Source organism: Euprymna scolopes, chromosome 31 (assembly GCF_053919585.1).
Source record: "Euprymna scolopes isolate OS-2025 chromosome 31, ASM5391958v1, whole genome shotgun sequence".
Lineage (NCBI taxonomy): Eukaryota > Metazoa > Mollusca > Cephalopoda > Sepiida > Sepiolidae > Euprymna > Euprymna scolopes.
In genome coordinates, this window is record NC_136512.1 from 62,149,265 (window position 1) to 62,174,394 (window position 25,130).

Genomic DNA, 25,130 nt, shown 5'->3' on the forward strand with positions numbered 1-25,130 from the left:
ATATTGATATATATGTATATATATATATATATGTATCAATATATTGATATTGATATATATATATATTGATATTGATATTTATATCGATATATATGTATATATGTATCAATATATATATATATATATATATGTTGATATTGATATTGATATATATGTATATATATGTATCAATATATAAATATATATATATATATATATATATAATTTATATATATATATATATATATATCCACAGCCAAACATCGCCGCATCACATAAGAGCCATGACAGCCAACAAACCGGAAGTCCAAGACTCGATTTTTGCCATCATTTAGACATATCCAGTCTCAGTTCTAAACCTGAGCCTATTTCATGTGAAAGAACGATTCTGCCAACTGAGAAAACGCCCCACACACAAGAAAGTATATTTACTAACACGGAGCAAGCAAACCGCGGTGAAATCCGACTACATTGACCTACTTCATCTCGAAATCATACTGCAAAATCGGATTAAATAGGCCTACTTTCTCTCGAAAAGGAATGCGGTCATTAAACCAGATACATCCGAAGCCGATGTTTCACAAGTAGGATTTTATCACTCGCTTAGACGACGCCTTCCAGTAATTTTTAATAGAAATTTAGTTTCTGATTAGATGATTATTTCCACAACAGCGACGTTTGGTTGTAAAAATAATTATATACTCTTTCACATTCTGTATATATATATATATATATATATATATATATATATATATATATATATATATATATATATATATATATATAGTTCTGGTTAAAATCATAATACCACTTAAGAAATTAAGCGTTTACGCATATTATCGAATTTTGAATCAAACAAATGGTTGAAACCATTGCCAAAAGGGAAAATATGATGGAGAAAAATGAAATCTGCCTCATTCAACACCTTAACCCTGATCTAAAAATTATTTTTTAAAAAACAAAAATGGTCACCTGGTCAAAATGATAAGACCACTGATAATTTATCTAACAAAAAGCAATTATAAATTACTAAAAAGGGTCTCAGTATTTAGTATAGCCTCGATTATTACGAATTACTTCAAAAATTATCTTCAGCATGTTTGCGATTAAGTTTTTTTTATCAGTTGCGAAGGAATTTTATCACATGTACTGAAAACTGAATCAGCAAGTTCTTTTATAAAATCATACTGGGTTCCATCCTTGAACACTTCTTTTTCCATCCATCCCCAACGATTTCCAATGGGATTGAGGTCCGGAGAACATGCTGGATGATCTAACAATTCTATATTATTTGAAGAAAAGTATTCTCGTGCTTGTCGAGAAGTGTGTATCGCAGCGTTGTCTTGCTGGAAAATCCAATTTCTCCCACACAGACCTGGACTTCAGTCCTGATAGAAGCATTTTCAAGCATTGAAACGCACTTCAATGATGTTTGCCGGCCTTTCACTGCTTGCAACTTTAGGGTCCGAGCTGACTAGAAAGCACCACAGATCATTAAAGACCCTCCTCAACTATGCCGAGTTGAAAAAGTCTCTTTGAGCAAATTGGTATCATGCATAACAATACACAATAGTGTTGAAATCCAAACATACAACACACAATAGTGTTGAAATCCATCAACAAACACACAATAGTGTTGAAATCCATCTGGATCATCCAGATCAAACTTTCTCTCATGGGAGAAAATTATATTTTTCAACTTCTCTTCATCCTAAGTCTGGTATTTGGCGGCATATTTAAGTCGGTTAGTTTTGTACTGTTCGTGGTTTCTGCAGTCGTTTTAAATGATGCCTTCTGATGTTTTTAGGACTACATTATGCTGCTGTTTGGCTTTTCAATCGACTTGAGCTCACACTAGAGTTTCTTTTTAACTTCTTCTGATACGGCGATCCAGTGATGGTGTTATTTGTTTTTGGTCGACTTGGACTCTTTTTTGGCCCATATTGATCTGGATTTCTTAACAGAATTGTGATGACCGTTTTGCTACGATGCACTTCGTTTGCAATGGATCTATGGGAGAGTCCACCTCTATTAAGCTCAAAGATTTTTCCTCTCTCAAACTCTGATAATTGTTTCCCTTTTGCCATGTATAATTTAGTAAGCTGTTTTTTTTTATCCACTAACAAGTTGTTTTTAGTAACATAGAAAGCTTTTCGTCTTCATTTTTTCAAAATTAGCCGATTTTATTAAAGTGGTCTTATGATTTTGACCAGGTGAAAATGTTTGTTTTTTAAAAAAAATAATTATTAGATCAGAGTTAAGGTTTCGAATGAAGCAGATTTCATTTTTATTCCAGCATATTTTCCCTTTTGGCAATGGTTTCAACCATTTGTTTGATTAAAAATTCGATAATATGCGTTAACGCTTACTTTATTAAGTGGTCTTATTATTTTGACCAGGACTATATATATATATATATATATATATATATATATATATATATATATATATATATATATATATAAGTATATATATATGTGTGTGTGTGTGTGTGTGTGTACACATTTACGTCTGGATATATGTATACATGCAGACATAGAAATTTAGAGATGATAAAAGAGAGGGAGAGAGATAGAGAGAGAGAGGGGGAAAACGGTGTCATGGTATTTGATAGAGAAACATCAAATAGAAAGAGGAAAGGCAAAATTATAGATAAATAAAAAAATACGATGCCCTGTTATTGATCCTTAATAGAGATATTACTTCAAAGCCTCAACTACACCCAAAGGTCACTTCTAGAAAAATGTTTTGATCGCGTTGCTTTCACTTTGATTAGATCTGACGTCAAATATTTAAGTGACAATCTTTGTCTACTATAAATACGAAATCTAAGGCGAGAAGTGATAACATCAAAGGGAGATAATTTTATCTCAGGTTCAGCAATTGTTCGATAGGCTACAGCCAAAATGTGTGAATCTTTGAAATGTCTTTCATAGCGAATTAAGTTTGAAGTATATTGATTTTAAGAATTTTGCTACCATCAAACTTACAAAGCCTAAAATACATTTATTTTATACAGAGAAAATTATACTATTTCATTGAATGGGGAGCGGCGGCATATATATTATTTTGAAAATATAATTATATACTGACACGTGTTTCGTTGTCCACGACTCATCATATATATATATATATATATATATATATATATATATATATATATATATATATATATATATATATTTAAAAGAGTGTAGCCATCAACAATTGTGGGTTTTTTAAAAGGTTTTCATCATATTTTTATTTTAAAATATTTTTATAACGCGTTTCGAGCTTAGGGTGTGCTCTCTTCAGATATTTTCGTAAAAAGTTTTTCTTTAAAATGGGAGTTTGTGGATATGCCTCCGCTGATATTAAATATGTTTTTCATAGTGGTGCGTCGTGCGATGCGTGTGTTCAGTGTTTAGACGTTCTGTCTCCAAGTGTAAGTGTTTCACTGTGACCGCTCAAAGTTAGTTTCAAAGAGTGTTTTTTAGTCCATATGGTGAAGGTTTTTATGGCTTCTTTAGGGTTCTTTTTTAAAGACTTTCTTTCCCCATGTATAGCATACACTCACACACAATCCCATACGCATACATATATATTCATGTACATGTACACATGCACACGCACACAGGCACACACACATACACACACGTACATACATAGAAATATATGTAGGAGCATACATATATACACATATACATACCCACCTACACACCCACACACGTACTCGCATACATCCACCGCTAACAATTATTTTTATTTTTTTATTTTTTTATTTTTTTATTTTTTATTTTATATATATATATACACACTTTTTTTTTCCTACCAAAACACGCATGTATATATGCGCTTAATCATTCAGACATATGTACACGCACCCACACACACACACAAGTAAGATGGAGAATAATAGGTAGAAGATATATATACACACACATACACGCACATACACACATATATGTACACACATATATGTATGTGCACATACACTCACAAACATCCACATACTATGTAGGCACATACACATACACACACACATGCACACACACAGATATATGCAGGGGCTCACACATACGCGTATATCCATATTCACACGAACACATTTACCCACTCATACATGTGCATACATATGTATATATACATACATACACACACATACATGCGGATGTGTATACACCCATCCACCCATATATATATATATATATATGGGCACATGCACTCACAATCCCACACACACATACATATTCATACATCCCACCTTATGTATATATTGGTTGAAGTTTCCTTTCCAATCCATGCACATATGCATACATGGATTCGGTCACCCAAACATAAGTGCACGTATACATACAAACAAGATGTAGCATAGATAACAGATGATATATAATTATACACACACGCATACACAATCATATGTGTACACCCACGCACATACACATATACACACGCACACATGCGCGCACACACACACACATACGTTTAATTTCTAGTTGTTTGTTTAGTTAAGAGAAATGGTACTGTACTGGGTATGGGCGCGCGCACCCGCGAAAGTGTGCGTGTGCCTTATTGTGCTTTTTTGTTGTTTCGTGTGTGAGGGTGCACACCTACCCAAGCATGCATGCGTGTAAGTGTATTTTGTGTTTTGTCTATTTATGTGTATAATTATGGAGAGACGTTTAAGGCGGGGTTAAACTTTGTTATGAAATTTTTTTCTTGAGTTAGCAAGTAGAAGTAGTTGTCAGTTTGGAAGATGGGCATTATCTCGAATCTGCCTCCACTGCATGGGTGTATATGTTGTGATACATGTAGGCGTCTATTTTCCGCGATTTTGATGTTGGATCGGTGTAGGGCCACTCTATTACTAAGGTTTTTTGTAGCGCCTATGTAGGATTTATCGCATGCTGGACATTTTATTACATAGATTACGTTTTTTGAGGTGCAATCTAGGTTTTTTTTAATTTTGAATGTGTGTATGGGGTTCGCAAATGTGTATGTGTTTCCCTCTAATATTATGTTGCAGACTCCACATCGTTGTTTGTTGCATTTTGTGACTCCTTTTGTTGCGTCTTGATTGAGTTTGGATGAGGTAAGAATGCGTTTTAGGTTTTTGGGTTGGCGTTTGCTTTTTATTATTTTTGTTGTTTTAAGGAAATTGTTTAGTTTGCTGTTTTGGTTAAGTAGGACGAGGTTTTTCGTTATCTCTGTGAAAAGTTCAGGGTTTGTTCTTTGTTTCGTTCTTTAGGGGTTCTCAAATCTTCTACTGGTATATTTGTCGCAAGTTGGATCCCTTTGTCTATAAGTTGTGATGGGTATTTTCTTTTTCTTAAATTTATTCGTAGTTCCTTGAGTCGGATTTTTCGAAGGTTATTGTCCGTGATTATGGTGCAGATTCTACGTGCTAGGGTGTAGGGAATTGATTTTATGCAGCTTTTAGGGTGGTGACTTTTAAAGTGTAGGAATTGTTGGGTGTCTGTAGGTTTGCGGTAAATGTCTGTGATAATGTTATTGTCTTTAATCTTTATCAGTATGTCTAGGAAAGGTAATTCTGTAGAGCTTTGTTCTATGGTGAATTTAATTTTTGGGTGTAGGTTCTGGAGTATGGTATGTAAGTCTGTGATGTCCCCCCATGTGGGTTTCCATAGGATGAAGCAGTCATCTAAGTACCTTTTCCATGATTTTACAAACACTATTTTAGTGCTGTGGCCAAATTTTTGTTCTATTTTTTATATAGGGTTTCTTCTAGGTAGGCTAATGTAAGGGTTGCGTAAGTCGGTGCCATTTTCGTTCCCATTGCTGTACCTAGTGTTTGGATGTAGTGAAAATTAAACAAGCCCTAAGTATTTCAAAACTTCAGGCTGAAATCGACATACGAGAAGACAAAAAAGTACACTCTACGGAGAAGTACACAGAAATTGACAATGAAGTATTTAAAAAAATCAAGGAACTCTGCCCCAAGGAAACACACCAACCCCTCTTGGAACTCTGGGATTCTGAATGCAAAAAAGAGGAAGAAAAATCCAGGGAAATCATTGGACGGAAAATAACCTGGCTAAAAAACCTGCCGGAAAAAGAAAAAAGCAAACACTCGACAAACACATACAAGGACAACCAGGAACAGAACACTCTTACACGATATCCGCAAACACAGAGATCACATAACAAAGGTAAGAAACGAAACATACACCATACACAAACACATCCACACAACAGATACAACTACACACAAAGAAGCAACCACAATATATTCACATCTTACACAAATTCCCAACAACTGGCCCCGCCAAAACGCACACTAATAACACCTCAAAATTACACAAGAACCCGCACCATTAACAAACACAACACACCGGACAACATACCACACAATACATCTCCACAAAAATACCCACTTATATACAATCTTAAGCAATACAAACCTAACTATTACCACCCAATTCAGCGAACACAATCAAAAGTCCATTCCCACAGACAATACATCGCTAACACAAACAACGAAAAAATACCTTTACTAAACAACCCCTACCAAAACACCCCCACAATGCAACACAACTACCTGAGACATCACATAATTCAAAACACTACCTACACCTCTCACCCCTCATATCCCACACAAAGAAACAAACCCCTAAGGCACCTCCCCAATCAACGGGAACAATCAGAATATCCCATGCAACACCAATCCCAACAAACAGACCTCCCCTACAACAAACCCCGACAACACAACCCTATACAACAATGCATGTATCCTCAACAGCAACACCAATTCCAACTGAAACACAACTATCCAACACAAAAAACATATAACGACAACCCATTCAACCATTTATCACTGAACCCTCACAGTATTGTACACGACACTCATTTTACAAGGAGACATCACACCACCCTAAAACACACCACTCCTCAAAACAAGGAAACAAACAACTCCCAGCATTTTTTAGGAAGCCCCCAGGGAACAACAATTCCAGGTTAGAAAAAATTAGACCCAAAATCATCAATTTATCCACAGACTACTTATCAAAGAACGAAATGGAAATATTGAAGCTGGGCCTCAAATTCTGCCCCACCCCTAAAAGCAATATAGCAGAACTAAAAAAGGACCTTAAAGAATTCGAACGGAAATTTAGACTAATAGAAACACTAGATAACAAAGGGGACAAAGATGATTCTTTAGTAAAAAACAAATCAACATATTTCCCTAATAAACAGAACAACACAAAAGCACTAAACAGCTACTTCGAAAATCTCTGGAACCTTAACCTCCAAAAAAACACAAAACCACAAGCAACCTCACACATAAGCAAAAACAAGCACTCGAAAAGATCCGTAATAATAATGACATAATAATAAAAGAAGCAGACAAAGGCAGTGCCGTAGTAATCATGGACAGAACGTATTATGAAACAAAAATTACAGAATTACTGGATGACAAACACTACTATAAACCCATTAGTACCAACATAGATAACACCACCATCTCAAAAATCACAAAACTTTGTACAACACACAACAAAATATTAAAAAAGAAAGAAAAGGACTTCCTCACAAATTTCATTACAAAGACCAACAACTTCTACGGACTGCCTAAAATACACAAATCTGGCACAATAAAACTTGCCATCAATACACAAAACTCAGAATATATTAGCGCTCCAAACCCTAGCGACCTTACATTTAGACCCATTGTAGCAGGACCAGCCTGTCCGACAAGCAGACTTAGCAACTTAATAGACATCTTATTACAACCTTTCACAGATCAAGTTAAGAGCTACATAAGGGACGACATCCATTTTCTCACTACCTTACCACATACAGTAGAAAACGGAACACTATTAGTTACATTTGACGTTAGTAGTTTATATAGTAATATACCCCATGAATTAGGAAAAGAAGCAATACTATTTTGGATCAACAGACACGCACAAACACTACATCTCAGATTCACAAAGCAATTCATTATCGATAGTATAGACATAATTCTAAATAATAATTCCTTCGAATTCAACAATACCAACTACATCCAAACACTAGGTACAGCAATGGGAACGAAAATGGCACCGACTTACGCAACCCTTACATTAGCCTACCTAGAAGAAACCCTATATAAAAAAATAGAACAAAAATTTGGCCACAGCACTAAAATACTGTTTGTAAAATCATGGAAAAGGTACTTAGATGACTGCTTCATCCTATGGAAACCCACATGGGGGGACATCACAGACTTACATACCATACTCCAGAACCTACACCCAAAAATTAAATTCACCATAGAACAAAGCTCTACAGAATTACCTTTCCTAGACATACTGATAAAGATTAAAGACAATAACATTATCACAGACATTTACTGCAAACCTACAGACACCAAACAATACCTACACTTTAAAAGTCACCACCCTAAAAGCTGCATAAAATCAATTCCCTACACCCTAGCACGTAGAATCTGCACCATAATCACGGACAATAACCTTCGAAAAATCCGACTCAAGGAACTACGAATAAATTTAAGAAAAAGAAAATACCCATCACAACTTATAGACAAAGGGATCCAACTTGCGACAAATATACCAGTAGAAGATTTGAGAACCCCTAAAGAACGAAACAAAGAACAAATCCTAACATACGTCTCCACACACAACACAAACAACCCTGAACTTTTCACAGAGATAACGAAAAACCTCGTCCTACTTAACCAAAACAGCAAACTAAACAATTTCCTTAAAACAACAAAAATAATAAAAAGCAAACGCCAACCCAAAAACCTAAAACGCATTCTTACCTCATCCAAACTCAATCAAGACGCAACAAAAGGAGTCACAAAATGCAACAAACAACGATGTGGAGTCTGCAACATAATATTAGAGGGAGACACATACACATTTGCGAACCCCATACAAACATTCAAAATTAAAAACACCTAGATTGCACCTCAAAAAACGTAATCTATGTAATAAAATGTCCAGCATGCGATAAATCCTACATAGGCGCTACAAAAAACCTTAGTAATAGAGTGGCCCTACACCGATCCAACATCAAAATCGCGGAAAATAGACGCCTACATGTATCACAACATATACACCCATGCAGTGGAGGCAGATTCGAGATAATGCCCATCTTCCAAACTGACAACTACTTCTACTTGCTAACTCAAGAAAAAAATTTCATAACAAAGTTTAACCCCGCCTTAAACGTCTCTCCATAATTATACACATAAATAGACAAAACACAAAATACACTTACACGCATGCATGCTTGGGTAGGTGTGCACCCTCACACACGAAACAACAAAAAAGCACAATAAGGCACACGCACACTTTCGCGGGTGCGCGCGCCCATACCCAGTACAGTACCATTTCTCTTAACTAAACAAACAACTAGAAATTAAACGTATGTGTGTGTGTGTGCGCGCATGTGTGCGTGTGTATATGTGTATGTGCGTGGGTGTACACATATGATTGTGTATGCGTGTGTGTATAATTATATATCATCTGTTATCTATGCTACATCTTGTTTGTATGTATACGTGCACTTATGTTTGGGTGACCGAATCCATGTATGCATATGTGCATGGATTGGAAAGGAAACTTCAACCAATATATACATAAGGTGGGATGTATGAATATGTATGTGTGTGTGGGATTGTGAGTGCATGTGCCCATATATATATATATATATATATATATATATATATATATATATATATATATATATATATATATGGGTGGATGGGTGTATACACATCCGTATGTATGTGTGTGTATGTATGTATATATACATATGTATGCACATGTATGAGTGGGTAAATGTGTTCGTGTGAATATGGATATACGCGTATGTGTGAGCCCCTGCATATATCTGTGTGTGTGCATGTGTGTGTGTATGTGTATGTGCCTACATAGTATGTGGATGTTTGTGAGTGTATGTGCACATACATATATGTGTGTACATATATGTGTGTATGTGCGTGTATGTGTGTGTATATATATCTTCTACCTATTATTCTCCATCTTACTTGTGTGTGTGTGTGGGTGCGTGTACATATGTCTGAATGATTAAGCGCATATATACATGCGTGTTTTGGTAGGAAAAAAAAAAGTGTGTATATATATATATAAAATAAAAAATAAAAAAATAAAAAAATAAAAAAATAAAAATAATTTTTAGCGGTGGATGTATGCGAGTACGTGTGTGGGTGTGTAGGTGGGTATGTATATGTGTATATATGTATGTTCCTACATATATTTCTATGTATGTACGTGTGTGTATGTGTGTGTGCCTGTGTGCGTGTGCATGTGTACATGTACATGAATATATATGTATGCGTATGGGATTGTGTGTGAGTGTATGCTATACATGGGGAAAGAAAGTCTTTAAAAAAGAACCCTAAAGAAGCCATAAAAACCTTCACCATATGGACTAAAAAACACTCTTTGAAACTAACTTTGAGCGGTCACAGTGAAACACTTACACTTGGAGACAGAACGTCTAAACACTGAACACACGCATCGCACGACGCACCACTATGAAAAACATATTTAATATCAGCGGAGGCATATCCACAAACTCCCATTTTAAAGAAAAACTTTTTACGAAAATATCTGAAGAGAGCACACCCTAAGCTCGAAACGCGTTATAAAAATATTTTAAAATAAAAATATGATGAAAACCTTTTAAAAAAACCCACAATTGTTGATGGCTACACTCTTTTAAATATACATTTTTTCTCTCGTTGGAACTACACAACCATCACTTTAAATACATATATATATATATATATATATATATATATATATATATATATATATATATATATATATAGCAGCAGCAGCAGCTTTTATCGGATATGACAGGGTTTATGGTGCATTTTGATTTTTGTTATTTTCTTCACACGGGACAAACTTTCTATAATTTCGCTTGATAGATTTAATTATGTGCCTTCGAGTGTTCTTGTCTAAATCGTTATTTAAGCGTTTTCGATGCCCTGATAATCTCCAGAAACATCATTTAAGAAATAGTTATAGGTATAGGTAAATAAATAGAGGCAATACATAAATACATTGAATACCTAATAATAATCTTGACTAAGCATCTTTGTCATATTTTTCAACTGTTAAAGAAGTGTAAACAGTAATATATAAATACTATCTTTTTTTTACATAGGCATCACCACATTATCAAGGCCAAGAAGCCACTCAAGGATAAGGGTTAAAGTGTTTACATTAGAAATTGGTCAATATAGTAATCATTAGTATTGAAAATTTGGTAAATTTGATAACTTATATGGAACGGCTCATCAAGAACTTATTTACGTTAGACTTAAAGACAACCACATTGTAGTCAGCCAGAAAGCAGGAAAACGGAAGACAATTCCACAGGCGTGCAGTTCTAAGAAAGAAGCTCTGTTCACGGAATCTACGTTTAGGTTTAGGCACAGATAAAGAGTGGGCGGAATTTTTTATAGTGTTTACAGCTTGACGAGTGTTTCTTGTGAAAGTTTGGCGAGGGGAGACCATAGATTGAAGCTCAGTCGAACACTTTCCATGAAAATAACGATACATCAGAGACAAAATCGCAACATCTTTTCTGTAAGATAGAGGTTGCAAGGAGGAGAAAAGGACATCTCCTACGAGGCTACGAAGTCTATTTTGAACTCTATCAAGGCCGGACAAGTCCTTTCTAGCAGCTCCTGCCCAGATGTGGCAACATTATTCCATCCTTGGACGTACCTGGCTCTTATATAGATAGAGAATAGCATTAGCAGTGAGCTATCTTCCGGATCGATAGAAAGATCCCACCATTTTTCCAGCGGCCTTGGCAACAGTTTTGATGTACATGTTCCATTTAAGATCAGGAGTAATGGTCAAGCCAAGAAGCTTGTCAAAACTTGAGGCCTCCTGAAGACGAGAGCCATTCATTGCAATTGATGCCAGATGTGGGTCAGAATGTTGATGATGTAATAAGAGCAGCTTGGTTTTAGATGCATTAAAAGTAATCAGCCACTCCTTACCCCATTGTACTACGTGCTCAAGATCAGATGAGAGAGAATTGGAGAGAACTTAGTCGTTTATTGCCTTAGATGTGCTACCATAAATGGTAGTGTCGTCAGCATAGATGTCTACAAATGATGTTAGGATGTGATTTGGAAGATCATTAATATAGATCAGGAAAAGAGTTGGGCCCAGGATGGATCCCTGAGGGACACCGGCATTAATACTCTGAGCTTCTGATTTTTGCCCCTCAACTACTACTCTTATAAACCTATCAGAAAGAAATGATTTAATAATTGAGAAGACATTTCCAGCAATACCATAGCTAGAGATCTTTTGAAGTAAACCTTTATGCCATACCCTTTCAAAGGCCTTAGATATGTCAAGTGCAATTGCCCTAGAAAGGTTGCCTCCGTCGAGAGATTTGCTAATCCTATGAGATATAACTGTAAGCACATCTGCTGTAGATCTAGCAGAACGGAAACCATATTGAGTGTCACTAAGAAGGCTATTTTTGTTGAGATGGTTGATTACTTCTGTATTTAACACAGCTTCCATCTTTGCTGCCCGACGTTGCCCGGGTGTGTGCAGGTGTGTGTTGAGCAAAAAAAATGTGGTAGTAGGAATGCCGGCTCGACTCCTTACTGCGAAGGAGGAAAACAACTTGGAAAACGTGACGCCTTTGCTGTTACGACCACCGCCAAACCGGAAGTAATTTAGGTTTTCAATTAAGGCTAGACAATCGAAAACGGGAATGATATTCGCAAATATCGGCGATAAAACAACCCCTCTTTGTAGAAAAGTGCCAACTTGAGGATAAAGAAATTAATGCTTTTAGCCAAATTTTCGGCATTTGTCGTCTGAAGCGTCGTGCTTCAAACCGATACTGATCTTGGTAAAATCCGTGGCCTGTGGCAGACGTGCAAACATACATACATACGTTTATATATTGGTAGCTCAAATTTTCGACCGAAACCGATGAAAAAGCTTGTCCTATCTCTGAATATTCTTTATGTATAATTTTAAATGTTTAGACAAGAAAATGTCTGAGTAATTTGTTAGAGACCGCAGAGGTCAATTTTTTTTTTAAATTTTGACCCCTATTACGGCCCTTTAACATTTATTGTTTTGGACTCAAATCAAATTATTAAGTTAGATCCATGCCCAAGGAACCTATATCTAAAATTCCAATTGTTTATACCCCAAATTGACGGATGAGTTTGCTAAAGTTCTCAAAGGTCAAAGTGTTGAACTTTGACCCCTTAACGGCCAAATTACAGATTGGCCCTAATCTTATTCCCCTGTATATCAAATTTCGAGTCTGTAGACTGGAAATTAGCAGAGTTATTGTGTAGGGAAATGCACACAGACAGACAGACACAGACAGACACTTTCACTTTTACGGATATATATATATATATATATATATATATATATATATATATATATATATATACAAGTTAGAAAAGAATTTCATCCAAGGCATGAAAATTGTTACACAAAATGTTTTTACTATAGGCTTTAAAAATAAAGGTACAAGATTTAATTTGAAATTTATTTATCTTAAAAGTGCACGTTTATAAATCTTACAAAGTAAGGTATAAAAATGTAATTACTTACTTTGTAAAATGTATAAAAGTGCACTTTGAAGATTAATAAATTTCAAATTGGAGCTTGTACTTTTATTTTTAAAGCCGATAGTAAAAACATTTTGTATAACAATTATCATGCCTTTGATGAAATGGTTTTCTTACTTGTATCGTGTCTTTTTAAGATAATATTTTATTTAATGTATTAATTTGGATTTAAAAAAAGATGAATGTGCTTTTGTATGTATTTATAAAAACTCTCCGCCTCTCTATTTCAGATTGTATTTCTCCTCACACCACATCTCATTTTTACAACCCTCTCTCTGTATTATTACAGGTCTGAATATTCTCTCTCTTTCAGTTCGTAATTCTCCGCATACCACAACTCCTTTTTACAACTCCCTCTTTGTCATACATGTCTGAATAATAAGAAAATCGGAATGTTTTTACCAAAAACTTTATAATAACTTTTTTAGATTACATTTTTTAAACTTCTTTCAGATTAGCACATCTTTACAATTTAATAAGGAGCATATTTCATATAGGTTTAATTAAAAATATTCAGTAGATAACGAGAAAAATAGAGATGAAAATGTCAAAAGGAGTGTATTACTGGCTACGCTCAATAGTAGTCCTCGCTAGCGAAAGACTGTTATTATTGTTAATCTATTATTATTATTATTTAAAACATTTTGCGTCCTGCGCTTTCGCGCGTGGACTAATAAGTTATTACAAATATATTTCAGTTGTTTTGAGCGCGTTGCCATCGATACGTAAAGAGACTTTGAAAAAACTCGATGCGCTATAAATTAAAAAAATCTATATGCCGAAAGTAAAATGTCCGTTTCTTATGGTTGTTGAATCATCGATGTATGCTGATGTTAGTTGTTGCGAAATTGTTGGGACTTTTTAGTGTAACATATTTATAAATGTCAAAATGTTTACAAAATCTCTATTTAAATAATTTAAAATTTTAGAATAAAAATATACAATATGTAGTTATATATATATTAAATATATATATATATTAAATATATATATATATATATTTATAATATATGTATACACACATATATATATATATATATATGTATATACATACATGTCTCTTTATATACACACAAATATTATTATATACTTTTTATTTGTTTTAAATATATATTTATATGTCGCTTTACGTTGATAAGCCAGTGATACATAACTAGAGGCGTCTTTAACGGATGTTGCTCATACAAACGTAAAAATCTACTGGAGATATGGAGCTATGGGGCAAGTACGCGATATCCAAAACACTATAAATCAACGGAACATAAATAAATGAAAATAAATAAAGTCAAGAAAACGGGCGAAGACAATATAAATGAATGTAATAGAAATATTAAAAATAATAATTATATTCAAAATAATAATAATATAAAAGTAATAATAACATAAAACTTATAACAATATAAATAATTAATGCACAATATTTTACATTAGAATTATACCCAAATACATAGACAACACCCTATAAAAATGGACATAAAACTAAAACATCTAAGAAGAGATCGTATATATATATATATATATATATATATATCTACAATTATATAAATGTGACTTTGCCTGTGTGTGTATGTGTTCGTTCGTTATGGATTTAAAAACCCTTGCACGTCCGTTTATGAAATTTTACACATAGGTTCTCAGTGTGTCTGGGTGTGTTTACGGGTACCTATTGCATCGGAAAGCTTTCCTAAATCACCATCAACTACTATTAACAATGCTTTTATTTATTTGCTATTTCCGATTTGATCGGCCATTTCTCCAATTCGTTGCCTAGCAACGGCGAGCAACGGCGACCAACGCTACTGCTACTGATGCAACTATTACTGATACTCGCTGCCGACGCCCGCACACACGCTCGCACGGCTACTACTACAACTGCTCCTACTAATACTGCTACTCGCTGCCGGCGCACAGGCACGGCTACTTAACCCTTCTACGTTATGGAATTGTTGCTACTAGAACTGAGCCTACTAATACTGCTACTCGCTGCCGACGCACACATTTACATTTAACAAATTCGAGCAGACGGTAACTTTTCGTTGCCTAGCAACGGCGACCAACGGCGACCAACGCTACTGCTACTGATGCTACTATTACTGATACTCGCTGCCGACGCCCGCACACACGCTCGCACGGCTACTACTACAACTGCTCCTACTAATACTGCTACTCGCTGCCGGCGCACAGGCACGGCTACTTAACCCTTCTACGTTATGGAATAGTTGCTACTAGAACTGAGCCTACTAATACTGCTACTCGCTGCCGACGCACACATTTACATTTAACAAATTCGAGCAGACGGTAACTTACATTTTTTTCTAATTCAAACAAACAAAAAATTCATAACAACAATAATACAACATTGTTTATTTTTACATTTACATTACTTATGCATTTAGAAAGCATTTCTCAATATTATTACTTTTCGCATTTAATCTTCTCATACTTTTATACATATTTATTATATCTTCAATTTTTGACACCTAATGTAGAGGTTTTCAAAACTTTACATTTTAATCCCAATATTTCTACGTTGATGTAACGGGGACTTTACAAATACCGATTGCCTTTTTCCTGGACATCCATTTTTTTCATTTGATTTTACACCATACATTTATACATATTTATACATATTTATTGTACCTTCAAATGCATTTATTTCACGTATATCTTACTTTGTTTTATTTATATAAATATAGAGGTTTTTCCAACTGTACATTTTAATCCCAATATTTCTACATTGATGTATTGGGGAAATTACACATACTGATTGCCTTTATTTTTATTTTATTTTATACCATACACACCACCTAAATATTGACTCTTTCAACGTTTGTTTAGGCAGCATTCCATTTCAATTCCACACACACCCGCAGAGTAATTTCGCAACAATGCCACCCAAAAAAAATCAGCTCGGAAGGCGCACGAAAGCAGCGACTACTGTTAGGAACATCAGAGCAAGCCTAGACTACGATGAAGTAGAATTATTACGTTCTCGCGAAGCACAGCGCATGTCTCAGACCAGATCTTCTGAAACACTTACTCAACGGACTTATCGTTTATCTAGACATGCTGCAGCCATGGCTCAACTACGTTCTTCACAAACTGCAGAGATTCAGGCCAACCGTAGAGCAGCCAATGCTGCAAGTACCTCTTCTGCAAGGGCCAACGAATCTACAGAAAGGACAGCGCGGCGGAGAGCAGCTAACGCAGCCTCCACAGCTTCAGCACGAGCTGCTGAATCTACTGAAGCGAGGGTCAGACGACTTGCCCGAGATAACACATCCAGAGCCGCCATTCGGTCATCTCAGCCACCAGAAGCTCGAAGGATACGAGTTCAGGCTGTTACTCGGAGATTTCATGCCTCTCGCGGCAACATATGCCCTTCACCGGAGTTTTGGTTACGCAAAGCATTGAACTATGACGCCAACTATGACTTCTCTACCCGGCAGGATCTTAGCATTGGTTCGATGAATTGCATATGTTCATTCTGCAAAGCTAAAAAATGGCCGGCAGAACCTCCAAGCCTATGCTGCTCTTCGGGTAAAGTTAAACTACCATCCCTACAGACTTTACCTCAACCACTGCGAGACCTACTTTTGGGCATGACTGATGAATCTAAATATTTTCGGAAATCCATTCGACTTTTCAACTGCTACTTCCAAATGACATCATTTGGTGCAAACATTGTCCGTGAAAGCGGCTGGAATCCCGCATTTAAGGTGCAAGGCCAAGTCTACCATCTAATAGGGTCCCTTTTACCTGATGAGACCGTACAACCATCATTTTTACAACTCTACTTCGTAAGTGACTACGTCCAACAAGCTGAAAACCGACTAGCTATTACAGCCGAGACAAACGACAGTTCGGATCGACGACAACTCAGTATTGTTTTGCAGCTTCAAGACATGCTCCACCAAACGAACCCATATATTCAAAGTTTCAAGTATGCACTACAGATGTTCCTCTGCCTAATTTTTCCATCGTTATTAACGCAGACAAACGTCCTACAGGAGAACATGAGCGTAGCTTCAATGCTCCCACTTGCAACGAGGTTTCTGCAGTCATCCAGGGTGAGCACAACAACAAACGCGACATAGTTATTCATACTAGGGGTGGACGTCTACAGCGAATACATGAAATGCATCGATCATACGACGCACTACAATATCCCCTACTATTTCCTTACGGTGACGATGGATACCATTTTCACATACCATGTCAACAAAACTTGGGACAAACGACCATCAATCCCAAAACTATTACATGCAGAGCATATTACGCATACAGACTGATGGTTCGCGACGACGATTTCAACACTCTCCTTCGGAGTGGACCTCTTCTGCAACAATACATAGTCGACATGGCAGCAAAAATGGAATCTGAAAGGCTCCTATATATTCGGGTTCACCAAAAACAGCTTCGGTCGTCTTCATACATACATCTGCACGATGGCATGAGAAATGAAACTGACCCTAACACTGTTGGAAAACTGACAATTCTTCCGTCCACATACATCGGTGGCCCGCGTTATATGCATGCCCGCACACAAGACGCAATGACGTACGTCCGCTATTATGGCCGACCGGATTTGTTTATTACCTTCACCTGCAATCCATCATGGGAAGAAATACGAGATGAACTGTTTCTGGGTCAAGAACACTACGACCGACCTGATCTCATTGCCCGTGTTTTCCGGCTTAAATTGTGCAAACTCATGGATCTTATAGTCAAGGGTGAAGTCTACGGCCGAGTAAGGTGCCACATATTCACTGTAGAGTGGCAAAAAAGAGGCCTTCCGCATGCCCATATCTTAATCTGGCTGTGTGAACGGATTCAATCCACTGATATTGACAAAATTATCTCAGCCGAGATTCCCGATCCTGGATTAGACCCACAGCTTTACGAAATTGTCAAAGCAACGATGGTTCATGGACCCTGTGGTCCTGGCCAGAAAGCTCAATCATGCTGTAAAAAGAAATCGGTGTGCGCTTGCGGCTACCCACGGAGATTTGTCAATGCTACACAAACAGGAGGTGATGGTTACCCACTTTACAGGCGACGGAGTCCAGGTGATGGCGGCCATACGATGATAGTCGGTCGGAGCACTGTTGATAACCGATGGATAGTACCGTACTGTCCCTTGCTGACGAAAATTTTCCAATCGCACATCAATGTGGAGTTCTGTCACTCAGTGAAATCCATTAAATATATCTGCAAATACATCAACAAGGGAAGCGATGCTGCAGCGTTTGCTGTTCAGCGCGACGGTTCTCGAGACGAGCCATCTGCTCATGTCATTGGACGTTTCCTGTGTTGCGGTGCAGGTGTATGGCATTTTTACTCATTTCCCTTGCACCAAAGATATCCTGCAGTTATACAACTCGCTGTTCACCTTGAAAATGGGCAAAGAGTTTACTTTTCTGCCGGCACTGCTAATCAGGTGGTGGAGCATCCACCAGAAACTACGCTTACTGCCTTCTTCAAACTATGCGGCCATGATGAGTTTGCAAAGACGCTTTTGTATCCACAGATCCCTTCCTACTACACTTGGAATAACAAACAGTGGACTCGCAGGAAGTGTGGAGACCCTGTCGATGGCTTCCCAGGGGTTAAATATGATTCCTGTCTCGGGCGAGTTTACACAGTGCCACCACGTCAACATGAGTGCTTCCATCTTCGTCTTCTCCTTCACGAAGTCCGTGGCCCTATAAGTTTTGATGACATAAAAACTGTCGATGGCGTCCTGTGTGAAACCTTCCGTGATGCATGCTCCCAGTTGGGACTACTTGAAAACGATTCTCAGTGGGATGCCGCCATGACAGAAGGAAGTCTATTCAAATCTCCCCATGCTCTACGATCGCTCTTTGCAATTATGATAGTATGGTGTGACTTGAGCGATCCAAAACATCTATGGATGAAATTTCGTAACTTCATGACCGAAGACATTTCCAGAAGAGCCCAACTTGAGAATACATCGGTGGAGCAAGACTACTCCCAAGTGATTTACAATGAAGGGCTAATTTGCCTCGAAAACCTCCTTTGGAAATTGGTGGTTCCACTTTACCATCATATGGCCTACCTGCCCCCATCTGCCATGAAGGGAATAGTTTGAGCCTAAATTTACTGCGTGAAATATGCTACTCACCTACAGAACTTAATGCGTACATTGCTGAGAATGAGCCTAAACTGTTGCCTGAACAACTGAACGTCTACCATATGATCAATGAAAATGTTCAACAGAACCGTGGAGGAATATTTTTCTTGGACGCACCTGGTGGCACAGGAAAAACCTTTGTCACCAAATTAATACTTGCCCATGTGCGACGGAGTGGAGCTGTCGCTATAGCTGTTGCAACCTCTGGAATTGCTGCAACTTTACTCCCTGATGGCAGAACGGCACATTCAGCTTTAAAATTGCCCATCAACTACACACAAACTGAATTCCCAACATGCAACATCGAAAAGAATTCGGATAAAGCTGTTTTGTTACGCAGATGCAAACTCATCGTATGGGATGAATGCACGATGGCGCACAAAGTTGCGTTGGAAGCATTGAACAGGACCCTTCAAGATTTACGCAACTGTGACAACATCATGGGTGGATTAACAGTTCTGCTGTGTGGAGATTTCCGACAAACACTTCCTGTTGTCCCAAAAGGGACACGCGCTGATGCTGTTCAAGCATGCCTGAAATCGTCGATACTGTGGGATCAAGTTCACCATTTAAAACTCACAACAAATATGCGTGTCCACCTTAGCCGCAACCCAGATGCTGCTAATTTCTCTAATGCACTTCTGGAACTTGGTGAAGGACGTACTCCCACAGACACTGAAGATTACACAAATGTTGAACACATATCAACCATCGTTGAAACGCCAACCCACCTATACCAGGCAGTTTTCGAGAACATTCAGAAAAACTACAGGGACTTTGATTGGCTCGCCACGAGAGCGATTCTGGCTCCAAAAAACGCCTCCGTCAATGCGATTAACTACAGACTTTTGGAACTCATCCCGGGAGAGGAACGTGTCTATAAATCCATTGACCGCACACCTGATACTGCTGATCTGGCTGATTACACGGTGGAGTTGCTAAACTCCCTAGAACCACCTGGCCTGCCACCCCACATACTCCGACTTAAGGTTGGAGCTCCTATAATGCTCATTCGTAACCTCATACCACCAAAGCAATGTAATGGAACCCGCCCCGTGGTAACATCCCTGTCACCTAATATTATCGAGGCCAAAATATTGACTGGCTGTGGAAAAGGAGAGACAGTGCTAATTTCGAGGATACCCCTATATCCATCAAATCCAGACCTGGGCATTTACTTCAAGCGATCACAGTTCCCTGTGAAACTGTGTTTCGCGATGTCCATCAACAAATCCCAGGGCCAAACCTTTGACGTTGCAGGCATTCATTTACAGGAGCAATGTTTTTCTCACGGTCAGCTCTATATAGCTGCCTCACGTGTGGGCTCACAATCCAAACTCTTTGTGTTTTCTCCTAAAACACTTGCTAAAAATGTTGTTTACAAAGAGGTTTTATAATTTTTCAACAATTTTACACCTCAATTTCTCCTCTCTATTAACCGTGTTTATTCCTTCTAAAGCTTTGCCAGCACCCAGTAAAGAATTCACTAACCTGGATTCTTTTTTGTAACAAAATGAAAACAATTTCATGTATTTACACAGTAACCTCTATGGAAAGAGAAATAGAGTGAAAATATGAATTTGGCAAAACCTAGAGTGCCCTTAAATATATTCAGAAGCATTTGCGGTCCTTATAATTCTTTCGTCTTTATTTGGTTGCCAACTCTGCATAATTAGATTCATTCTGATCAACCCTAAACAATTGTATTGGCTATGGAATAACATTTTAGCAGTACAACAGTAAATTATTTTTCTGTTTTTTGAACGTCCATTGAACAAACAACTGATCCTGAAGAAATTGCAAAACAGTCTACACACATATTAGTGAAAATGTGATTCAGAAGTTTCAAAGACATTGGTCTAAAAAACATAGACCTCATCAACCAAGCATAAGTACTATGCCCGGCAACATAAGGTAAGGAATTTTTTGCCATAGTTGACTAATTGTAAAACTATACAGCTACAACGACATAAATTCTTAAAACGAATAGATGGTCAATATTGAACCTGTGGTTTCTTTCGCATAGAGTTAAAGAAATCATGGCTCCCAAAACCTTACCATAGTATTTGGTTTTGAGCTGGAAGAATAGCTGCTAAGGGGACAAATCAGATGTGGAAGCTAAATTGATCAGTAAGACGTCAATATAACCAACTTTACTAAAATAATTTAAGGATTACAAAAAAAAATACTGAATGTACAGACAATAAGCATTAAGATGGCATTAAATCACCCCCCCGAACAACGTCGGGTAATACTGCTAGTATATATATATATATATATATATATATATATATATATATATATATATATATATATATATATATATATATAGCTATTATATAAAGATAGATATCGAGGGAGGATTAGATTTGTAAAAGCAAGTGTAATGCCTCCATACCAGCGAGTAAGGAGAAGGTGTAAGTTCATGAACACGATAGACGTCTGGGTCAATGTGTTAAAAATGGAACTGCCACAATTATAGTTGTTTGATGAGTAATAGTGATTTCATATTAATGTTTTTTTTTATTTTTATCTACGGGTAATAAAAATTAATTGAAATAATTACAGCCGTGCTTCTGCTACTACTACTACAACAACTACTACTACTATTACTACTAATATTACTAATACTACTACTGCAAGTATTACTACTAAGACGACTACTAATACAAGTAATAATAATAATAATAATAATAATAATAATAATAATAATGTAAAAATTAGCAGGATTCGTGGAGAATCCACGCTTGTTGCAAATCTTTACAACTCACTATGATTAAACTGAATAACAAATAAATAAAAACAAATAACAAAGGTTTAAAAACAATTTTTCAGCAACTTCCTTTTTTAAAGCTGAAAATAATTGATTACTTTTTTTTCAATGAAAATTCAACAAACAACACATTGTTTCGTCGGATTAAAAAAAAAAAATTAAAGAAACATATATCAATTTACTTGCATTTTTTTTTACAAGGTAGTCACCACGTATCAAGGTCCGGAAGGCACTCGGGGATAAGGGTTATTGCAAGTACAGTGCGTTAGTGTTGGAGATTTCATAAAGTGTCTTACTTAAGGAGGCGCTTCATCAGATATTTATTTATATTAGACTTGAAGACCACCAGGTTCTAGTCAGGAAGGAAACAGGCAACCGGAACAGAGTCCCACAGGCGTGCACTTCTAAGAAAGCAGCTTTGTTCATGGAATCTACGTTTTGATTTTGGCACAAATAAAGAGTGGGAACAATTTGGGGCAGTGGTTTCAGCTAGGCAGGTGTTTTTCGTGAAAAATTGGAGCTGGGGGGAACAAAAGATTGAGGTTCAGACGAGCACCTGCGATGGTAGTAACGATAACACAAAGACTGGCTCGCTACGTCTCTCCTGTGGGAGAGAGGTTGCAGGGAAGAGAAAAGAGCATCGCCCATAAGGCACGAATCCTATTTTGTACTCTGCCAAGGCAGGAAAGGCTGTTTTTAGCAGCTCCTGTCCAGATTTGGCAGCAGTACTCAATTCTTGGATGTACTGGGTTTTTATACAGATAGAGAAGTGCATCAGGGGTGATATATCTTCTGGAGCGGTAGAAGGATCCTACCATTTTCCCAGCTACCTTGGCAACTGACTTGATGTAGGTATTCCATTTAAGGTGAGTGGTAAAGGTCACGCCCAGAAGCTTATCAAAACCGGGAGCTTACCTTAAACGAGAGCCACCCATTTCAACTGATGCCAGATGGGGATCAGAGCGTTGATGATGTAAATATATGAACTTGGTTTTGTAACCAGCCACTTCCTCCCCTATTGAACTACGCGCTCAAGATCAGAGGTGAGAGAATCTGAAAGAACTTTGTCATTTACAGCCTTTGATGTGTTGCCATAGATGGTCGTGCCACCAGCATAAATGTTAACGAATGATTTAAGTGTGTGATTTGGGAGATCATTGATGTATATCAGGAAGTGAGTTGGCCCTTGGATGGACCGCTGAGGGACTCCAGCATTAATATTGAGGGCCTCTGATTTCTGCTCATAAAGTACTACTCTTATGAGCCTATCGGAGAGAAATGAGTTTATGATCGAGGAAACATTTCCAGTTATACCGCAGCTGGAAATATTGTGAAGTAGGCCTATATACCATACCTTATCGAAGGCCTTTGATATGTAAAGAGCAATTGTCATAGGGAGGAAACTTTTGCCAAGATATTCGCTAATACTATGAGATGTAACAGTTTGCACATCTGCTGTAGATCTAGCAGAACGAAAACCATATTGCATGTCACTTAGGAGGTTATTTCTGCTGAGGTGTTGACTACTTCTGTATTAAATATGGATTAGACCTACTTACTCATGACACACAGGAGACTTATTGGTTTGTACTGAAGAAGAGAGGACTTATCCCCTGAATTCTTAAATACAGGGCGTACTGATGAGGTTTTCCAGAGTGTTTGGAAGCACTTCTCTTTAAGGCAACGCTAAAGAGTTTTGTAAGTATGGGGGCAAGTTCTAGTTGAAGCTTTTTCAGCACAATGATTGAAATGCCGTAAATGACAGTTGCTTTTTCTGAAATTAAGGTTCTTTATTAGCTTGGTGACATCACGCACAGATACTTGGCAAATAGTTAGGCCTTATCTGATGCTGACGAGATGACCTCATGTCCATTAATGATGGTTGCGATAGAACGCACGCTTCTATTCAGGATCCTGTTTGCTATTTGCTAAAACCGGTGGGAACCAACCCGCTGCTCAGCTACTTTGGATTTAACGGACTGAGCATATAGATCTCTTGCTTTTTTATTACTTGTTTAGTTGTTACTGGCAGTCCTGAAGGCAGCTGTAGTCTCAGTGCATCTATTACGTTGGTGGCTATGGAAAAAGTGATTTCTGTGCGCGATGGCAGCAGCACATCCTGGGGAGAACCATGGCTGGCTATTAGGTTTTTGTTGGAATTTTTTGGATGGTATGAATCCGTCTATACCTACAATTAACCATTCGGTCAGGTTTGATACTATGGAGGACATAACATCCTTTAACATAGAATGCATTGGTAGATCGGATATAAGTGTACGGAAGCTATCCCAGTCAGCGGTAGGGTATCGATATACAGTACGGTGGAGAGGTACATCTCCAGACTTATTGCATTTCGTTTTATCATAACTGATACAACTGCGTGGTCGGAAAATACCAGAGGAGACAGAACGGAACATGAACATAGCTCAGGGGAAGTTGTGACAAAAAAGGCTAGAAGGCTAGCATACTGACCGGAAGTATCGGACACTCGGGTGGGTTCCTGGGCGATCTGGGTTAGGTCATAGGCAATGGCAAAATCATAACAGAACTTCCTCTCATCATCTGTCTTGTTAGAGTGGGTGTTAGCCATTCCGCATTGTGGACATTGAAGTCAC

At 37.3% G+C, this 25,130-nt stretch overlaps 2 protein-coding genes across 2 annotated transcripts; both read left to right on the plus strand.

Annotated features, from left to right (window-relative positions):
• The first annotated feature begins 17,879 nt into the window (after nucleotides 1-17,879).
• LOC145255547 (uncharacterized) lies at nucleotides 17,880-19,700 on the plus strand. Its single transcript, XM_080114003.1, has one exon. The coding sequence runs from the start codon at nucleotides 17,880-17,882 to the stop codon at nucleotides 19,698-19,700; it is 1,821 nt and encodes a 606-aa protein (XP_079970129.1).
• A 104-nt stretch (nucleotides 19,701-19,804) lies between these two features.
• On the plus strand, nucleotides 19,805-21,139 carry LOC145255548 (ATP-dependent DNA helicase PIF1-like). Its single transcript, XM_080114004.1, has one exon. It carries the CDS (start codon nucleotides 19,805-19,807, stop codon nucleotides 21,137-21,139), a length of 1,335 nt encoding a protein of 444 aa, XP_079970130.1.
• Nucleotides 21,140-25,130: the final 3,991 nt, after the last annotated feature.